Here is a 21,607-nt window from a genome sequence, read left to right as displayed (position 1 = left end):
ACAAGTCTACTATGCACATATACACTGCAGTGTACATACATATATATAAACCAGTATATAAAACATATATATATATACACAGAGAAGTGCATATATCTTTTATACAAGTATACAAGAAGTATGTGAGATATATACATGCGCACTGCATTTTATATATATGGTGAGTGTATATATCTGTGTGTGTAAACACACACATAGACATATATATGTATATAATCATTTCCAGACATGTTTCTAGAGCCCTAGCTTGCTGTCCCTCTTTGTAAAATCAGGACCTATCATCTCTAGGAAAGGACTTCGGGTTACAAAGTGGCCAGTCTCTTCAAGGTAATCTCCTTTACTTAAGAATCAGACAAAGAAGGAAATCAGGGGTTGTACTGTTGCCTTCCTCCCAGTCCTACCAAACATAAACACCTCCAAACTTTTTTGGTTCCCTCCCCTTCTCTCAGCTGAGTTATTGCCGAAGACAGCATTGGTCTAGTAACTGAGAGCAAAGCTCTTCTGTCTTTTAACACCTCTCTATTCATTTGTGGAATGTGGGCCACATTTGCTAGGAGAATGACTAGAGTCAAAGGTGAAGGAGGGCGTTTTCCTACTGGATGCCCAACTCAGTGGTGGATGCTTGGAGACACAGCCGATTCAAATAGATATGACTGCTGTTCTCCAGAGCTGGGTAGTTTGATGTGTGCTCAGCTGTCCTAGTACAAAATGGTTTTTAGAGGTGTGTACCCAGCAAACAGGATTACCTGGTGCGGGAGGCAGTCATAATTTAGTGTATGTCTGTTAAAATATAATGTGGGCAGAAGCTTGTAAGAGGTGAACTGCTCTGGTTTACTAGCATCAATTTTAAATCCTATTATGAGCTCCCTCGGCTGTTTGTGTAGGGAGGCAGTATCTTGTCAGCTTCTCATCTTTCTATTGTGGAATCACCACAACTCCATAAGCCATCATACCTAATCTGTAATACTAAAGTGTAAATGTTAGATTTGACAGTGCATGTAAAAGTCCATGACTTGAAAACCTGTTGTAATTATTTATGATAGGCCATATTTTTTTCTGATTCTGTCTCTTTAAAAAGGAGTTGGATCTTCAATATAGTGCATTTTAAAGACATAACACATATACCAAAATATGGTTGATTGACTCTACAAAAAGAATTGCATTATTCACTTTTGTTCTAATATTATTAACATTCAAATACTATCCATATTGTGCATGAAAACTTATGACTTCATAATGTTTATATCTATGACATCTCAGTTATTTTCATGTTAATAAGGTAATGAATCCTGATGTCAAAGATTGACAATATGAGGTTGGTGTCAGGAGCACAGCATATAGTTTAACGACTACTAAATTAGAAGGGTATTATTATGTTTTTATTTCATTTGGTTTGAAGAATGATGTGGTGAAAAGCAAATGTGGTGACACAACATTACAGAAATCAAAGCATGTTTGGAAGATTTCATTCTGCATTTTAACTATTATCAATATCAAATGGGGCTAATTAATAATATTAGGAAATACCAGGAAAGAATGTCATAATACTTCATATTTTAGATAACATGATGTTTTAGTGCCAATGCCAAAGAATTTTTTTAACTTTAGAAATACTGTAAGTGCCTTTATTAGCCCTAGCTAGCTAGCTATCTTTGGGCTTTATATACTACCCATCATCTTACTACATAAGTGATTCCCACTGCTAAATACTTAAATAAAAATTAATACAGATATTCTGCTGCCTGTAGTATTTCTGAGGCCCTGCCAGGATTATATCTGGTAAATACACTTAGATTTCAACAGTCAGGACAGTTGACTTTCAAAATGTAAAATCCACTGCCTGTTTTAGTCAAGATTCTGCACACCACCTGGGGCATGCTGGGGCTCGTGTCCTGGTGGATTGCTAAGATACCAGGCTGCTTGGTTCAGTGAAGATACCTTCCAGCTTCACTGGTCCATATCATTTGAAGGATATGTAGTGGTGTTCTGACCACTGAATGCTTACAAGTGTCATGGATGCTGTAAGAATCTGATACTCCTGCTGTTGGAAGCTGTCTTTTCCTATAAGCAGGGAAGTACACAAAAAGGACTGTACTTCACCTAGACCCAAATTAGAAGCTAAATGCCAACTATTTAATTGCCTAAGAGAGACCATGAATTTCCTATGTTCATAATTTGTAATAGTTCAATATCCACGTCGATAATAATTTTAGAGGTCCTTATTAACTGTGATAGATCAAGTTTACATTGTCACCTTTTCAACTTTAATGTATGTTTAGTAACCAGCTTCTGCTGTTTTGTTTGGGGCGCCACCAGGAGTAGATATAAAATGTTTAAAACATTCTTCTTGACAAAATACATAAAAACTGCCATGAAATGTTAAAATATTGAAATTACCAAAACAAACTTGAATTGAGAATTATTTTTGTGTATTTTTTTTTACTTGTGCCTGGATTATAGTACTGTAATTATAGTGCTCTTGTGCCTTACTGATATCAAGATCCCTACATCATTCATTCAAATTGTACTAATTTACAAACGTTTTTAAAAAACACACAAAAAAAATGACAGAAGCAAACCCAAACCTATACACACAGCCACTAGCCAGACTTTTTTTGCTATCTTTTGTATACAGGTGTGCTAAAGCTGTGAACTCTGATAGGTTAACATTCAATGAAAATATTGTTTTTAAGAAAAAGTATGTCTGGAATAATGGAACTGGGAAAGAATATCAATAAGTTTGTGAACAGCAAAGTAAATGAATAGATGGATGGATAACACTGAATCCACATAGGAAGATTTTAAAAGTTGACTATTGGTTTCCTTAGAGCAACAATGAAATCAGTAATTTGGAACTTCAGAACAAGTTCTGTAAGAGGCTATTCATAAAGGATGCCTGGGTCTCTGAGGAGGAGATAAGTTGTTCCCTGTATACAACCTCCTTTTTTCTCACTGCAAAATAAATAGTACAGTGACATAAACATTTTCTTAGTACCTATAGAAGAAATCAGGGAGAACACAAGTGTTTAGAACTCATCTGATAACTTTCTTACCTATCTAAATCAGCACACTTCTCTCATGTACTACTTGAAAAGCACTTTGGAATTTGACCTTGTCACATTTCTTAAACAAATGAGTAAAATCAGGAAGCTTACACTATCATTGTTCTGCTCTGAAAAGTAACCATGTAAAAATGATGCTTTCTTACTCAATAGACCTGTTCTTCGTATGAATTCTGAGTGATAGATGCTCCATTTTCTGGCTAATCTGATTCTTTTCCTTTTGTCAGGACTGGGGAACTAGTATAGCTATTGGAAAAGGGATCTGGACTTATTCTGGCTTTTGCAGCACAGACAGACTTATTTATTAAGTTCCAAAAGTAAAATCTGTATGGTAGATGATACAAGAGCTAGAGTGAATCCAGCGTGACTTTCATGTTGAATTTTTAGGAGTCTCTCTAAGTAAAAGAAAACAGATTTTCACTTCTAAACCAAACAGATTCTCCCTGGATGCTGCTGTGAGACTCCAGTGAAATCCACAATATGTTTGTTTTGCTAAGAACAACAACTAACCTGTACCTCTTTTAGAAATTTTAAGAGTGACATTTTCCTTAAACACCATTGGATGCTGTGACTTTGGCGCCTGATCCTGTAAGGTTCTCAGCACTTAAATTTGAATAGAGTAATGCATATAAGCACATGCTTAACTTCAAGTGTGTGAGTAGTATCGGTGATTCTGATCTCTATTTTTCCAGTTTTGCTCTGTGGAACTTCTTTGACTTCAGTAGCCTTACACCTGATATAATTCCCTCTTTCAGGAAGGTACTTATGCACCTGCCCAGTGGAACTCTTTCTATGCAGAAAGTCAGGAACATAGATCCTGTATCCATTGAAGTCAAAGGGAGTTGTGCACTGATCTTAGTGCTGGCAAATTCCTTCCTTCCATGTTTTCCCCCTCCCCCCACTCCACGCAACACTCACGGTATCTTCCTGAAACAGACTTTTACTCTTACGCGAGTGAGAACAGACTCAGATCTTTTTGTTTTTTTTTTTAATAAATGTGTTTTCACTATATGGAAAAGGATAGTGTACACAGTGGGTGCATCTACATGTTCAGTAATGTACTGTGGTTACTGCACATTCAATTTAGTACCTGTAATAAATTTAGGTACTAACTGAATGCACAGTAACTGGCAGTACTGTGCAGTAGCACCGACATACAGTTTTTTGTGACTAATTCTCAGTAAACTAATTCGACCGTGCATTAGCACATTAGCACAGCTTTTGCCATGATGCATTAATCCACAGTCGAATTAGACTACTGCACATTTAGTGTCTTGTGTAGATGCGCCTAGTGTTATACATGCAAAAAGGTCTGATCACACAAGAATCAATCCACAACTGCTGAAATTAGCAAAAAGTCTCTCATTGATTATAATGGGGAGTGTGCAGACATGTTTTGCAACCTGTTTAAAGGGAAATTTACAAGTCTGTGTTGTCACTACATCCCTGCAATATGTGCCTATCTCTGTTCACAGTTTTCCTGTTGTTTTCATATCGTTTGTGATTATAAGAAGAAAGAATTGCATTCAGATAATGAACATCCCACTTGCAATGATTTCTTATTTTTATAGGACCTCAGTACAGCATTTCATTAATAAGAAGAAAGTACCTGTATACTTTGTCTGCTGCATGCGTGAGCATTGTCGAGTAGAGAGTATCGCTATCAGAGATGACTAAGCTATTCAAAATGATTTTGGTGGGATTATTTACATGCAGCAATCCTGATGGAGGATTGAGAGAAAACTATAGAGAAGACATTACTAAAACTATAAAGTATATTATTGATTTTTTGCAGAAATTGGATTATCCTTCTGCAAAACATTGTGGTGGTCACTTACTCACCATTAATTATCCATATCTAGTTAATGTCATATTACTGTCAATTGCAAATGGCAGAAGAAGGTATAGGAGGGAGAGGCAGTTTATTAATGGCCAAACCCTGCAAAGTGATCGTTTCTATCTCACCTGCAACTCCTATTGAAATCAGTAGAATTTAATAGTGGTCAGCTCTTGTCTTGAGTTGAATGCACAGTACTAAGTAGGAATCTTATATCAGGAGAAAATGGAAATCCAAATGAGAAAGAGGGTGACACCATAAGAACAGAAAGGGAACAAAATATCCTGCAAGAAGGGTACAGAGAATGATAGAGAGTGAGGCCATAAATAATAGGGAGCAAAGAAGCATAGATGAAAGAGCAAGGGGATGGGAATACGCAGTAGTGAAATGGTAACAGAGGAACAATAGATCACCAAGGAGGAAAACAGACAAACAAAGAAAAGGAAGGAACATTGGGAGTAAAAAGACTGAAGAAGGTAAAGGAGAAATCCTATTTCTGTAGAAACATCATCTTCTATCACAGGTAGGTAGCTCAGCTTTTGCAAAAGCCATTTCATATGTCATATGTCTTAATAGGAAAAAATGGAAACAGAAAGTATGAAATTGAAGATCAAAAGAGGATGGCTGGGCCTCCCCAGTCATCTAGTAATTGTGTTCAACAAGGCCCTGCAGCACATCAGGGTCCAGTTCCTGTATTTTGTCCCATCAGCTGCCAGATGTTTGAATTCTGGACTGTGGAATTTTAGCTTTCATTTCAGTGGTGATAGGATGTCACTCAGAGTATTCTGTGTTGCTTAGTATTCACCTCCACTTCAACATGAATGACACTGATAAGGCTTTGAAAGTAGAGCCACCCATTTCTCATAATCAGAAACATGGCAGCTGTTGATGTGAAAGGTGAATAGTGGGAAGTCCTTAGGGACCCTTTGTGGTTAGGGAAGACATATATTTGCTCTTATTTTATATTGCACCATTCAAGTTAAAAATGTAAAGGAGGCCATGACATTTTATAGCACTGAAATAATTTTCATATTGTATTTATTTATCTACAAATTTGCCACAAGATAATTACATTCCAGATATCCCTCTGTCTTAAAGATATCAGTAGACCTCAACCAGATCTTAATTTTTGCAGCTTGTAGGAGTGGAGGGGGTTGCATTAAATTGCAGCTATATATGCTAGTCATCAGGCATCCAACAGCCCTTTTGTGATCATAAAATAAGTAGTTAAATTTCAGACTAAAATGTATACCCACAATTACTTGAAAGTGAAAAAATATGGGTATAGTTATTACAGCCAAAAACTGGAGACCCAGCTGAAAATCATGTCTTTAAAATTGTCAGTACTTATTAATCTTTACCTTGGTATCTGTCTTCGCTGTGGTTCCAACCCAAGCCCATAGGCCTTTATGTGCCTGAATTAATATTTGTACGTTGTACGTGGTACCCAAATTGCCCACACTTAATTTCACTGCAAATCCCTGATCCCTCTGCTGTGAGGGTAAGCACAGGCATGAGAGAACAACAGGACTATTTGTGAAGTTGGGGGGAGGAGGGCTCACAGTTTGGCACAGCTCTATCCAATCTCTTCTGTTGCTCCAAGATGGGTTGGACCTTCACGGGCCAAATTCAGCCTCTTTGTGGGCTGGATCCAGCTCAGCAGTGGCATAGCTGCGGGGATGATAGGGGCAACTGCCCTGGGTGCTGATTTCCAATTCAGGGGCAGGGTGTTAAAAAAACAGCTGCTGCCACCAGCCACATATTTGCAGTTGCAAACTAGAAGTCACTGCTGCCACTTTGCCCTACGTGCTAAGCTGTGCCCTACGCTGCTGCAGTCCAGCAAGACACAGGTTTCTGACCCCTGTACAAGAAGAAGAATTGAAGTTCAGACCACTGCGGGAAGGAACAGAGAGGCTTCAGAGAGACAAATATTTAAACAATAAGTTCCCTGTAAGACACATGTCTCCTGACGTGATGAAATACTTCAGAACTACAGTGATGAAATCCAGTTTCTAAATGCAGATATGATGAGTGCAAGAAATAACACATCAGGAACGTTTCTGATGATCCATCTTGTACAGCAAAATATAGACAAATATAGAATATAGATATTCTAGTTTTACAAATCTTTCTGAACCTCTGATTAATCCGTCTTCTAAAAGGAGAGCTTCATCATCACGTTCTTTGACTATTATTCTGGAAGGTTAATAAAATAAATTAGGAGAAAAGAAGGTGATGAAGGAAATACAGTCACATTGAGAGTAAAACCCCCTGGAAGTGGTAATTAGGGAAGGAATCTCTGTACAGAAATATTCTCTAAATATTCCATTTGGGAGGAGATGATGGCTGTTCTCTCCTTTACCACATGGACCAGGCCATGTCTCATGAGTGTGAACCTTGTAGATCCTCAAAAGACCTGAGCCATGCCCAAAAAGGTCCTACACCTACAGTGGTCTTTTCCTCATTAGGACTATTTTAATAGGACTGCTCTACCAGGGACTTGCCTGGTCACAATTTTCCTTAAGAGGAATACTCATCAGAGAAGTAATTTCATAGAATAATTTAGACCCACAAAGCATGTCTTTCATATATTAGTACCATGTAGTCAGAGGAAGGATGATGCATAGGCTTCTCAGACTCATATCCTCTTGGTGATGTCCTATCTACTTTCTTCTTCCCTTTCATGATCAAGCATCCCCATCCCTTGGAGACCATAGGTAAAGGATTCTGAATGAAAGAGTCTTATGCAGATGATGTCTTCTTCCTGTGAATCTTAAGGGTATTATCTGGCTTTGAGCTCTCAGAGAAGTATCTCAGGGGTGGAATGATAACTGTAAGATCTGTATCTGTAATTACAGACCAGTAAATGAAACAGGTGTCTCAGTGGAATTATTTGACTTCATATTCAGGGGAGATATAAGCAACATGGATGTTTGGGAGAAAAACATGAAAAGAGAAAATGAAATCAGCAAGTGTATTTTTTTCAAGGGAAAGGGTCTGCGTTCTGTAAAAAAACACATTTTGATAAAAATAATCTCACTGTTTGACAGTTCCAATACACATTAGAAAAGGCAGGACTCTTTTCTGTTCCCAGAATAAATACAGTTTCATCCCAGTAAAGATCTTGATTATTCTTGGAGACTGAGACATCATTCCAAAAAACCGAAGGTAGCATACATACAGATATTTGGGGAGGTTACCAGGAGGTTAGACTGCATTAAAAATGGCCATGGATTCATAGATTGTTAGGGGCTGGAAGGGGCCTTGCAGATCACCAGGTCCAGCCCTCCCGCTGTAGGCAGAAAGACAACTGGGGTTAGGTGACCCCAGCAAGGTGGCTGTTGTCTGATTTAACTTAGTTTATCCAGGTGTGGACTTTACACTTAGATCTCTAGTTAGTTCAATCTAAGTGAGAACTATACAGGAATTCAGGAAAGTTAGATCAGTCTAAAAATGGCGGACTTGATCTACGTTAACTGTATGTTGGTGGTAGTTAAAGTTAAAGCAGGTTTGGCAAGACCAATCTAATTGAACTTCTGTACAGTTCCCAGTCACCAAGGTTGTGCTTTTCCTATTCGTGTATACCATTGGGCTATTTTTAGTTCCCCTGGCCTCCCCCCTGCAGACCAACTAGTGCCCCTCCCCACTGAGCCTTTCAAACTCCCCATCCCACAAGCTGCTCCTGGTGCTGGGAGCCAATGGAAGTAAGTTGGGATTGGGGGCAAGGTGGGCAGGATTGGGGGGATTGGTTTGCTGTGGGGGAGGTTGGTCCAGGGGTTAAAAATGGGGGGGGAGAGAACCCCCCCCACCCCACTGCAGACCCATCTTGCCCCCTGATTCCTTCAACACGCTTCACAGACCCTGCTGGCCCCCCTGATCTCCCCTGTTCAGACCCTGCTTGCCCCCAATCCTCCTTGCTAGCCCCCCACCCATCCCGATTTTCTTTAGATCAAGTGGCCATTTTTAAGTTGATCTAACCCTTCCCTAACCTCCATGAATGTTTGTACAATATCCGTAGAGGATGTCAATAGGAACTCTCGAAAGAGATTTAGGGTTGGGCTCTCACGTTCTGTTAACATCACTTCTCATAATTGCTTCTGCTCAACCAGCTCTTGATTGGTGTAACAGTGTAACAAACTATGATACATTGAAATTTTAAATGAGAGAAAGTTGGAATCAATCCTCAGAAATATTTCTTGGTATGGTTTTCCATAGCTACAATATTTGCTGGTTCTCTGAAATTGTCCTTGAGAACCATGGTACTGAGAATAGTTGTTAGTAGATATCTCTTGTTATGTCCTTGGAAGGCAAATAACCAACTCTGAAAAAAGTTTACCGGCTGCCAAGTTAGAAAGAAGTAGACTGTTCGTGGAGAAGTAGGGAAAATAGAAGCTGAAGGAGCTTTAAAAAAACAGTAAACAATCAAACAAATTTATTTTTGCCTTCAGGAAATCAAAGGAAGAAAAGATGCCCAATATTGGCAAAAGGATAGCTTTTTAGAGAACCTGTGGGCCTAACAAATATGGGCCCAGCTGGAGCAGTGTGAGGTTTGTCAGGGCATAGGCATTCCATCTGAATGGATTGTGCTAGGTAATGGGTTTAGCTGAGTGGAAGCCAAAATCAAGCCAAGGTTGTGGTGAGATTGTGGTCAGGGCAAGCATCTGGTTCAGGGTGGGAGGTCCAAGACAAGAATAGGATTAATCAGAAACAGTCAGGTGGATAAGAGCATGTTTCACAAGCCGGAGGTTCACAGCCTGCACCTGTCTGGTCTGAGCTTATATAGGCCAGTGTGGGTTGGGCCCTCTTTCTGAGGAATAACTCAGTTTGATTCTCTGATTTATTCCATCTGGGGTTTGGGACTGGCTGTTCCTCCCCTGGGCTTCTGTTCATTAAAGGTAGATCTAGTCCCAGACCCCATCTGGAAGTGTCAGGCAATTGAGCTGAGTCATCCCTCAGGAAGTGCTCTGCTTGCACTGTCTTTTATAAGCTTAGAGCAGGAAGTAGCAAATTGTCTAGGAAGCCAGTTTCCCTGCTGTGCCCTGGGCAGGCTTGAAACTCCAACCCTAACCCTTATTCTGGTACATAAGTGTGGCTTGTGATCTCTGGCCCTGAATTCCTGGCTTATGACCTTGCAATAGAGCTGATCCACCCTGACCGCCCACACTCCACTCTATTAAACTGGGACACAGGAAGAAACTTTAGAATGATTTCAGGATGCAGCAGAAACAAGTTTAGTCACTAGAGGCCTTGGAGAAAACCAACAAATTCTCATTTCTTTAGTCCAGCATCCTAATGAAAAGGAGTCATAGCTGGGGAGAAGGGAGAAATAGAGTACACCCTGTAAGCCACAGATTTCTACACTTCAATCAAGCAAATGGACATATCAACAGAACACTTTCCATAGACCTGCCCCTCCACAAAAAATAAAAGAAAACCACATATTTGGTAACACTGAAATATTTTGCAACTCATTTTAGTTGTACCAAATTGTGTTGAGAAAACAGGAACATTTCTGGAAAACTGAAAAATTATGTTGTCTCCTTTAATTTTTTTTAAAAAGTCTTAAAAGACTCAAAATCTAAATGAGTGTTTGAGACTTTACAAAGTTGCCCGCAAACTGCAAAATCAGTTATTTGCACAGCTGTCCTAACGAGACTGTGATGCAGAGTCCCTAGCAAAAATGTCAGTAAAAGTTCCTTCCACTGAGATCATATGAAACCCCTTAAGTATTCACAGACCTGTTAACAACATAGTGGAAAGCTCAGGTCCCAGTGAATTTACATATACCTGTACTTGGATGACCTACTTGGGTGGATATAATCATTAGAGCAAATACAGGAAGCAATGAACTCTGCAGTATCAGCACTACAAGAGCATGGATTCATAATAAACTTCCATAAAAAGAAGTTGGTTTCAACATAGTCATTGACACAAGATGAGACATGCCTTTGATGGAGGAAAGATTCAAGAAGATAAGCTTGGCTGGCTATCCACGATGTCACACAGACAAAGAAAGCATCTATTAGAGCCTGTCTCAAGCTGCAAGGAACAATGGTTTCATGTACTGATATAGCAACCTTGGCAAGATTCCATCTGAGAGAGCTACAGAGAATCTTTCTGAGGAACTGGTACCAATCTCCTGTCAACATGAAGAATAAGCTGGTAATGCAGGGAGACAATGATGAAAAGGACATTACTGCATGTTCCTCCCAAAGAAATTGTGATAATGGATGCCAGACTTCCAGAATAGCAGCCCATGCTTAAAACACCCAATAACATAGGGAATCTAATCCCCAGAGAAGAAGATATTCACATTAAATGTCCTCAAATTAAGAACAGAGAAGTCTGCTGTCTTAACTTATCAGGAGTGACTTAGAGATCATCATGTGTTAATAACAACATGAAACCTGACTGTGATTGTATTAGTAAAAAAAGGTCAGGTACTCAGAGCTGCAGGTCACATCAGGAATCATTATTCTTAATAGACTGAGTAGATATTCACCTGGCAACTAATATGGGAAATGAGTATAAAAGGGAACTCGCACAAAAAGCATCCTGTCTCAGCAGGCAACCCCATCAATAGGAAAGTGGCACTTCAATCAAGAAATTTTCAATCAGATTTTTCATTGATTCAGTCAACCTCACACCAGACTTCTGCATCTAAAATAAATTATAAGACAAGGAAAGGAAATGCACTAGCAATGAGCAATGACTATCTTTTCTCTGATTTATTAAGTGCCTATCTGTTGTTTAGTACACTGGACAAAAATTAAAATATTTTAATAGCTCAAAGAGATTGCAAACTGACATCAGTTCCCATGATAAGTCACTCCCACAATTTGCTATTTTTAATTTCCTCCAACATCTACCTAGCTTCATAAACCACTTCCTGTTTCAGTTCCCCAACTCCTGCAGTAATCTCCAGGTCATTCCATCTTTTGTTGAGGAAATAACCAGGAGTGCCCCAATGTGGGCTTAAGCAGATGTTGCTATAAACTGTAATATACTATATACCTTTCTCAGAGACCTCTACTAAGCAGGAATATAGAGAGAATGAAGTTTGAAAGACTATCTGTGCCAAGCAGACTGATTCCCAAGCACAATAATAAAAGTAGAATCTTTATTCCTCTGCTCATAGATGTGTCCTTTTAGAGAAAGGAATGTATTAAAAAACTAATAAAATTATATCTAGGCCACTGTTGTGAAGGGAGCCTGCATTTATCCTTGCATGCATGCAGGACATGTGCAAGGACTTGGCTAAAATTCAGGTATTGGTGTTTAGAGCAGAACTTGGACTCCCAAGGATAAAAAATACTCTTGATTTCTCAGAGTTCGGACAGGAGGGCTTGTTCTTAGATCTTGCTTTAAATAATCCACAAGCCTAGATCCTTCCTTGGTCAGTTGGGTAGTCAGATAAAAGAGTTTAGTTGTATACACATCCACAAGTGGCAGTAGCATAACTGGCCAGTGGTGACCAGGGCAATACATCCAGGTGATGTCCTTGGGAAGGGTGCAAAAACCGTCATTGCCATAGCAACAGCTGGCATTGCTACACTTGTGGCAAGTGACTAAATTAATCAAGACATATAAAAAAACTAGAACTCTTGGTTCTAAAATGATACCTTTTTTTAGACTAACTGGAAAATGGCAAGAAAATTGTCCTTTTCTGCAAGCTTTCAGGATCAAAGTCCCTTTGTCAGGCTTTGGGAAAACTGTAGACAGTACAAGATGGTAAAAAGTCCCCATAGGTAGGAAATAAACTTCATTTTTGCACAGAGGGAGCTGAAGATGGAAGGCTGTCCCTCTGGGTCCAGTTGATCTAATAAAAGGTATTATTTTGAAACCAAGAGTTCTAGCTTTTTGTATGTCTTTTTCATAGATTTCATAGGCATTGGGCTGCAAGGAACCCCAGAGGATCATCGAGTCCAGCCCCCTCAGCAGGGATCATAGGATCCCAGCAAGATAGGCATCCAATTTGCTTTTGAAGGTGTTCAAAGTGGGTGCTTGAACCACCTCTGGCAGCAGTCTACTCCAAACTTTGGGGACTCGGACAGTGAAGAAATTCTTCCTTATGTCCAGCCTGAATTGGTCATGGTGGAGTTTGTGACCGTTCGATCTTGTCATCCCTTGGGAAGCTCTGGTAAACAGACATTCCCCCAGATCCTGGTGGTCACCCCGATAAACTTACAGGTGGCCACCAGATCACCCCTGAGCCTGCGCTTTTCCAGGCTGAAGAGTCCCGTGGCTCTCAGCCTCTCATCATAAGGTCTGTTTTCCTGACCTCTGATCATGCGTGTGGCTCTTCTCTGGACTCTCTCAAGCTTCTCCACATCCTTTTTGAATTGTGGAGCCCAAAACTGGATGCAGTACTTCAGCTGCGGCCTCACCAAGGCCAAATACAATGTCCCGGGATTTGCTTGAGAAGCATCTATGGATACAAGCCAGAGTTTTGCTCGCTTTACTAGCCACAGCATCACATTGGAGGCTCACGTTCATCTTGTGGTCAATCATGACCCCCGAGTCCCTTTCATTTGTAGTGCTAACTACAAATGTTTTGTCTCAGACCAACATGGCTACCAAGTACACCCCTAAATTAATGAAAGCATTTAATCTAATAAAACCTCTCAAAAGTCTCGTCCAAACTGAAACTTGAATTGGGTCTTCAGAACCTTTACTTAACCTGAAAATGAAACTCTGTATTCTGTTTCGTTTTGTTTGTTAAATTTGTTCTTAGTCATAGTTACCTGTGAAACGAGTGTCAACATAAGGATGTTAGCTTTGAAAAAAATCTATATAGTACCTTTTCTTGGATTAAAGGTAGTTCTTAAATTACTCTTACCATTTATGTTTAAAATTAGTTTTTCATTCTACCAGTTGTTAGAAATTATCTTTTTGAATGTATATGCTATAATGGCCTGCAGAGTCCTACTTCAAGCATTTCTGTGACCTTGGTAGAATTTAAGTATGTACATAGAGTTAGTCAGAGGCTTAAATGTTTTGCTGAATTGGAGCTAGACTTTTTAGCTACTAATTTATGTTTTTTGATTTAATACAACCACCAAGACTGATGACTCATAAAATGTAGTATGTTGTCATACTTTTAACACTATACTCAGAACTTTTAGAGTTTTTAGACTGACATTTTCTTGGTTCTCCAGTTTGTTTTCTCAGTTTCAGTTTGGATTATGGCATTTTGTTATATGGAAACTTTCAATTGGATGTAAACCTGGAATAGGTTGAGCTTTTCTCTCTTCTTCAGTAGAGCCAATTCTGAACTTTTACCACTAATTATAGGGATGAGGAAAGCCAGGTAGTGCCAGGCTGACGGATATGTTAATCAGAAAATGTAAATCAGCAAGAACAACTTTAACATTAAGATGCCATGGTGGCAGAATTTCTGGGTGTCCAGATTGCTGGACTCTGTTCCTGTGTCTTCTATTAACTCAGTGCATGATGAGCAAATCACTTATACTGGAATCAACAAACTGAATTCTTAAAGTTGGCTTAGATTCCTAAATCCCAGGCCTGATTCTCAAAGATGCTGAAGACTCACAACTTCCTATGAAGTTAGTAGGATTTGATGGTATTCAGCAGTGCTGCTCAACTTCTGACCCACAGGCTGAGTCCAGTGTAGTCCAGTGTAAGGCCCTGGTTATCCAACCCACAGAGCTCCTTACAGGTCCAGAAATTTGGCATCAAGGTAGCAGTGGCAGTGTTAATTGCTGCAGCTCTGGAAGTGGCTCTGGAAGATGTGCCACCACTACCCCACTGCCAAATTTCCAGGCCCTTGGGAAGCTCTGCAGGCCAGATGACATGGACTTGTGTTGCAAATCATGCTAGTCTGCTCCACAGCTGCATCTGGTATGTGAGGCCGGGTCAGCGTTAATCTGATCCCAAACACCAGCCACATGCTGGGTTTAGCCCATGGATTGACCCTGCCCACAGGATCTGGCCTTGTGCCATTGATGAGGCCCTCAGGCAGAAGTTTGAGTACCACTGTGCTTAAATATGTAGGTTCATGTCCCTGACTTGAAACATTGAAGTCTGAACATTTTGACCTTGAATAACTTTACCTCAGTCTATATACCTGTAAATAGACAAAGTAAAACCCACATTCCACATGGTGCTCTGAGACTTGACGTTTAGTTAAGTGTTTTAGGTATCTACAGATAGAAGTTGTATACATGCAAACTATTAATAACGACAGGAATTACCTATGTACATCAAGGAAGACTAGGTTTCTTAGAGACCAGTCTTAAAAAGCATTATAGCAAAAAAGATGCAGAGTACCTGAGCTCTGACTGCTTTTTCAATAAGCTTTTACTACTCCAGTATACATGCTGTACAGTTTGGAGCTTCATAGTATTAATTGAACATGAGATTAAATAAGCCATATTAATATGAATGTGATTCATGGTCTTATCACTGTGTCATATACTGTGCTACAAAATACGGAATATAAAAGTCAAGTATTTCACATGGTAATATAAGATCACCAAACATGCAACAGTATAGTAAGGGGAAAAAAATCTAAAGACCAGGAAATAAATCATATTTTAAACAGAAAAATATACAGTGGTGTGGAATGGTTCTGAATGCAAATCAGATACACACAACATATTTTAGACAAAAACACATATAGTTAATTAGATAAAAACTGCAAATGCTTTCCCTATAAAAGATTATGGCTGCTGAGTTCACATTAAACTTCTATAAAAACAGAACAAAACCCCCAAAATCTCTCATTATAATTACCCCACTGACTAAAATAGCTTTTAGTTTTCTTTTTAATCTGTCTCACTCCCTTATCAAAATACTGCACGTTTACAAATTGGGTTGTATTTTAATACTATTAAGGGTGGATTGCATGCAGCTAATGTCTAGAAATTCCAAGTTAAACCTCACATTTCGTTCTGTACCTTAAATACTGAGCCATGTTTGTCCATTGGTTTCTCACAGTGTTGTAAGGTTAGAAGGGAATAGCAGAGATGAAAGTTGAAAATTGAACTAAGCTTTTATCAGCTAAACCTTACAAAGACATTCAACATTTTACAAGTAGAATTGACTGTGATGTGACATGAAACACAAAAATATTGTAATAAACAATTTATTTTCTACTGCTAAGGATGACCATACATAACTGACTTAGGGCTCCCCTTTGGCTTGCCACTTGTTACACATGCAGTGATCCCTAACTCATACAAAAGTAGTTTATTATATACCCAAGTTGCATAGTTTCAGTCTGCTGTCCTCTCATTAAAAGTCTTTACTTGAAGAGACTTAACATCTCAGGGAATTTGTAACGTATATGAAAGCTTTCACAGCTAGGTCATAGTTTGAATCCAGCCCATGCTGGAAAGGATCATGAGCCTATCTCTGATCTCACAAGCGGATATGGTGTAGCAAGAAGGTAAAAGCCATTATTTGACTATAAGTAGTAGTTTCAGTCTATGGGCCAAAGGCTGCATTGTCAGAAGGACTGACTGATTGCAGGTGCTCCCTCCAAATGAGGGTTGAAGCACATTAATAAGACAGCGTGGGAAAATATTACACTGTCACTGCCCATGATGTGTAAGTTCTGTACATAAAGTGAGGGCTTCCATTTCCTGTGCTGTCAATTCAGTCCCTTACATAAGCCCTAAATTCATTTAAAAATAAGTAAGGTCATTTGTTACAGCATTCCCTCTCCATCTTTCTGACAGATGTTGTCTTGTTTCCCAGATATCTTGATCTGTAGTTGTATCCCGTGTTATATCATCTAACAATACTATTCCAAAGAGTTTGATTTCTATGCTTAATATGGCTGGAATCTCCCATTGTATGTTGTTTCTCTGTTTAAATTAATTTGAGATGGCACATATCTAAAGGCAATCAATACTAAAAGAAATCAAAACTTGGCTTGAGTTTATTTTGCACAGCTCTTTAAAAGGGGGTGCAATACTAATATAAATGTAAATTAGTCTGTCAGCCAGACACACTTTCTAGATAATAAGATAAGCTATATTTAAAAGAAACAGTCTGTGGACCTGAGTGATAAAGCTCCCTCTACTGGAGTGTATTACTAATAATAAGAGTTTCTATGAAGCGATTTTACCCTGCTGTTGAAAATTCAGTGATGATGAAACTTGATTAATGGTTTTCTATAGCTTTCTTAACCCAAAATGTCCTTTAACAATATATAAATTAGCTCTAATAATGCTGGTCTGATCAGCAAAATTATGGTATCTGGCAAGAATGTAGTAGTACCTCAAACATGCAGTCTCCCTGTGGGTATTAAGTGCGTATTTTTAAATGCGACGTCACCATGACATTTCAAATGAATTCTTTTATCATGATTCTTTATTGCCGTTTTATCACTCTCAGGCTTAGTGTAACTGATAGAGGTTCAATTATATGTAAAGTGACTATTAAAGCATCAGGACTCATCTGGGGGTCTGGACCTCCCCTCCTCACTTCACTTACAATTGTGCTAAACCCATTAAAGTTGCAAAGAAATGTACATTCATCAGGTATAGTGTTGGAGGCCAGGGTGCATATAACCGCTTTTACTGCATATGAGACATTGCAGTCCTGTTCTTAAGAACTGCCAGGCAGATTGGGAATCACGGTCACGGTTAATAGCAGCGAATTGCCAGCTCTTGATGGGTGGGTAGTCACTCCTTTCAGTGGTTGCCCCCTGGGGGAGAAGGTAGAAAAACAGAGGGAGGGAATTAGAGTGACTTTGCACAGTTGAGCAGGTTCATGCCGCTGGATCAGTGGCAAGCATTGGCAGGGCTCCACTCTGGGGAGGCTCACAACAACATCACAGTCTCATTTTTACCAATTGGTGTTGCTATAGCCAGTGGTGCACAGGGGGAGAGCAAAGAGAAGGGGGGCTGTGGGGGAACGGGAAAGCAGGAATCTGGACTAAATTAAACAAACAAAAAAGTACTTGTAAGCGGCGTTTAACCCATAACCATTTGCCTGGTGCTGCTAATTGTACTAAACTCTATATTTGAAGTTCCGAATGTGATTAAAGAGTTGGCTCACAAACTCTCTGCATAACCTTAATTTTTTCAAGGTTCTTTGAGTGTAGAATGGCTTATAATAATGATTTTGACTAATACGATTTTTGACATGCAACTTTAATGCTTAACCTTAGTACAACTCCAGAGCATTTCATGTGTATTCAGCTGTAAAGAGTGATGATTTAAAGGGATAATGTAAGAAAAAGGTCATTTTAGAATGAACCTCTAACAAATTGCATAAAGGAAGCTTATTATTCCATGAGTAGAGGAATATGCAGCTTTTCTGATCATTTTTCTGCTTGGTTCAAAAATTTGTTGAGACATGATTGGGGAAAGAAATACCAAAAAATGCAATAGAAAACTGCAAGCAGTGAACATTCTTTTTTGATGGTTATGATTTTGTTGCCACTAAAAATACTGTACAGTAATGTGGTTGTTCATCTTTTTTCTTGTTTTGGGTGAAGAATTCGCTCCAATAAGAAAATGCTGTTATTGGTTGGAGGATTGCCTCCTGGACCTGACCGGCTACCCAGCAATTTGGTTCAGTATTATGATGATGAAAAGAAGACATGGAAAATACTGACAAGTAAGTGGTTTATTTTTTGTACAGTTGTCTTGATGAATTTAAAAACATGGTTAATCAAATTAGACACTTTATTGATTTGTTTCCCTTCAGAGATTTGTTTATGTATCACAAGGGGCTTCACAATGGAGCAATAAATTGCGATTGCAAAAGATGCAAATTTTGTAATGGAATAGGCTTAAATTAAATCTGGCTTAAAATCATTCCAGTAAGTTTTCCAAGTAAACTTGCTAAGCTTTCATACTAGAACAAACATACATATATATTTTATATAACTATATACAGTATTACATATAAATATAATCTGATTTAAGAAAAAAACTGAACTTGGAGACAGTGTCTCATATTTTGGCTAGCCCTGGCTTTTAAAGCATAGTTTGCACTCTATTTTATACTTTTATTTTCCTGTTTGACCTATATCTTTTGTACACAGCTGTTAAAGGTGGTCTTCTCCACACTCTTTTGTATCCATTTCTGACAAAGAATTAGAGGTATATATCACCTACAGTAAACAATACTTAGAGGCTTTTGTCCAGGATTCTTTCCTTCCAGCCCGCTTTCTTAAAGACTGATTGTGTTTTACAGCAAGCATTTTGCCTTGAGCATTGAGATTTGGAACTTATTGTTATATTGGTTACGATTCCCAATCTAACTTGGTCATGGAATCAAATCATAGTTTCTTGAGTGCAGCAGGCTGTGTGTGTACTAGTCCCCTTGTGGCTAAACTGACTGCATTGGTCAATAAAACTAAATTTTAACTGTCAAAATTGCCCAAGGCAGTATAGATAAAATAATAAATGAACAATTTTGATCCATAAATCAAAGCCATACTTCTAAAACTGGGCAACAGGAGAAACTTGGGTTTTCTAACAGACATGCATGTTTCCCACTTACAGTGTTCTATCCTTTTTTTTTCCCTCTTATCCAAAGCCCTTTAAAAATTTCATCCAGGATAATATTATTTTCATAGAACAAAGCAAAAGTAAAGACAGACCAGTGTGATGCAGTGCTTGAAATTGTGTATCTGCAAGTTGGCTGTGAAAATCTTAACTGGTAATATCCAAGAACTGCAACATGAAGACTCCCTAGGTACCAATACACTGGATTAGTATTAGATGATGTTGTGTAAGAATGGGAATATTAAGAAGAAGATATGCCTTATAGATCAGAAAAGTTTACAGTAACCTCACTATTCTAGTAGACATGTCACTAATAACATTCCAACCATCAAAATGTATGATGATATCCGCCTTTCTTATGGCAGGTTACTTTTAAGAAAAATCTGTAAAATAATAATAGTGCAAAAAAGAATGGTGTTTTCAAACAAAGCAGCAATGTCGTTTTTGGATGTTGGTTTATATAACACAGTACCTCATAGTGAGGCATAACTGGATGACAGCTCTCTGTAAAGTAGGGGGTTCCTGACACAAATTCTTAGCCCATAGCTGAATTAAAGATATTACTTTATTTCCAATTGACTATTTGAGGGATTCAGACAGTGTCTTGAAAGTATTTATACCTGAAGATACCTTTTAACAGGAATTAAATTTATTTGACTCCTGAATTTTGAAATGGTATTGTCCCATAATCTAGGGGACAGTTGAACCCATACTAACACTCTATGAAAGGTCTGGTTAGGAATGTTGTAGATATTCTCAATTCATTAAGCAGAACATGTACCTTATTTAGTTGAAACAGCTGATTTTAAATTTGAATTTGAGTCACACTGAGGATGTGTTTTCCCAGGGTCTTTTTTTTTTCCTAAGTACATTCTGAAAAACTTTTTAGTGAATATTTTTATGTAACTCGAAATAATGCATGTTCATCCCCTCTCACCCTTTTGCAAACAATTAACGAAAACCATTCTTTTCACATTATTGTATTTTATGTACTCTGTCTGATCTGCAAAGCATGTCTCTGTTATAGTCCCAAGTATAGTGTTTGGCTCAAGTTCTTGAATCTTAGGCTTTCAGTTTCTAGAGGTCCCTGGATCAATCCCAGTGTTGGCTAAGATGGTGGCTGTCATATATATGCATATTAGGGCTGTGCGAAGCTTCAGTCTCTGATTTGATTCAGCAGGGATTTGGCCTGATTTGATGGCCGAATCTCTGAATCCGAATCGAATCAGGGGACCCTTTAATCTCTCAGAATTAATTTGGAACCCTTTGAATCAATTCAAAAAGATTTGGAGATTCAGACATAGGCACAGCTTTAAATGTTTTTTCTATATACCCCAAGGTAGCAGGCAGCTAATGAATGCTGCGATGCTGGGGAGATGGAGCATTCGACAGGAGCATGGGGGGCTCCCCAGCTTGCTCAGCAGCAGACCTGTAAAGGGGTAGAAGCACTTCCAGTCCACTTCTGGGTCCACAGGGACTGCGTGGCCCTCCCCCACGTTGTCTGGCTCAGTGACTGGTGTCTCCTGGGTCTGGGGAGGCACCCAGAGTCCCCCCGTGGCCGATCACCAAGCCAGGGGGAAGCAGGGCCCCCCCCCGTGTGCTCTCTGGCAGACCTAGAGGTGGACCAAAAGTACTTGCGGTCCACTTCCAGGTTTGCCGCCGAGCACACGGGGGACCCCCCGTGCTCCTGTGGGACGCTCAATCCATGCCACCATTGCAGCATTCACAAGCCATACATGGTACCTTGAGGTGTGTAGAAAAAACATCTAACACTGTGTCTGTGGCCAAATTGCTTGATTCTCTGAATTAGCATTGAACCTTCAGATTTAGATTCGGCTGAATTGAATCAGGGACAGTAATTTGAATCAGCAAATCGAATCACTGTCCCCAATTCAGGCCAAATCCAAATAAAAAAACGGCCCATTTCGCACACCCATAATGGGTAACCCTGCTGAGACATGCTGAATAGTGTTCTTACACAAACAGAGGTGTTTACTCTTACACAGAAAGGAGCCATATTTACTCAGACTATTGCATTAGGAACACAGAGAAAAATATCAATATTTGCACAGTGGAAAAGGTCAAATGTAAAAGGGACAGCTTTGTAGAATGTATTGCAAAATACCTTCCAAATCATAGATGGTAACAGTAATTTAAAATCCACATTAAAAAAGTTGAAATAGCCTTTAAACTGTTTAAAAATTCTGTTCTCTCTCCTC

General features: G+C 39.0%; 1 protein-coding gene and 1 long non-coding RNA gene across 6 annotated transcripts in view; one reads left to right on the top strand and one right to left on the bottom strand.

The window, feature by feature from the left end:
* Nucleotides 1-21,607, top strand: part of KLHL14 (kelch like family member 14) — a 111,489-nt gene that overhangs the window by 16,455 nt on the left and 73,427 nt on the right. For all 5 annotated transcript variants that reach the window (XM_019547566.1, XM_019547575.1, XM_019547584.1 and 2 more), the window contains one exon: nucleotides 18,371-18,492. In XM_019547566.1, the coding sequence (XP_019403111.1) occupies nucleotides 18,371-18,492 (122 nt within the window). The remainder of the gene's footprint in view (nucleotides 1-18,370; nucleotides 18,493-21,607) is intronic.
* LOC109318388 lies at nucleotides 7,026-17,571 on the bottom strand. Its single transcript, XR_002103239.1, has 3 exons — nucleotides 17,362-17,571; nucleotides 7,498-7,671; nucleotides 7,026-7,095 (listed from the first exon to the last, which is right to left on the bottom strand). It is a non-coding gene; the product is annotated as an uncharacterized LOC109318388 (long non-coding RNA).

This window comes from Crocodylus porosus, unplaced genomic scaffold (genome assembly GCF_001723895.1).
Source record: "Crocodylus porosus isolate Cpor-Errol unplaced genomic scaffold, CroPor_comp1, whole genome shotgun sequence".
Lineage (NCBI taxonomy): Eukaryota > Metazoa > Chordata > Crocodylia > Crocodylidae > Crocodylus > Crocodylus porosus.
Note: the sequence above shows the minus strand (reverse complement) of the source record. Positions and strands in the feature narration are given on the sequence as shown.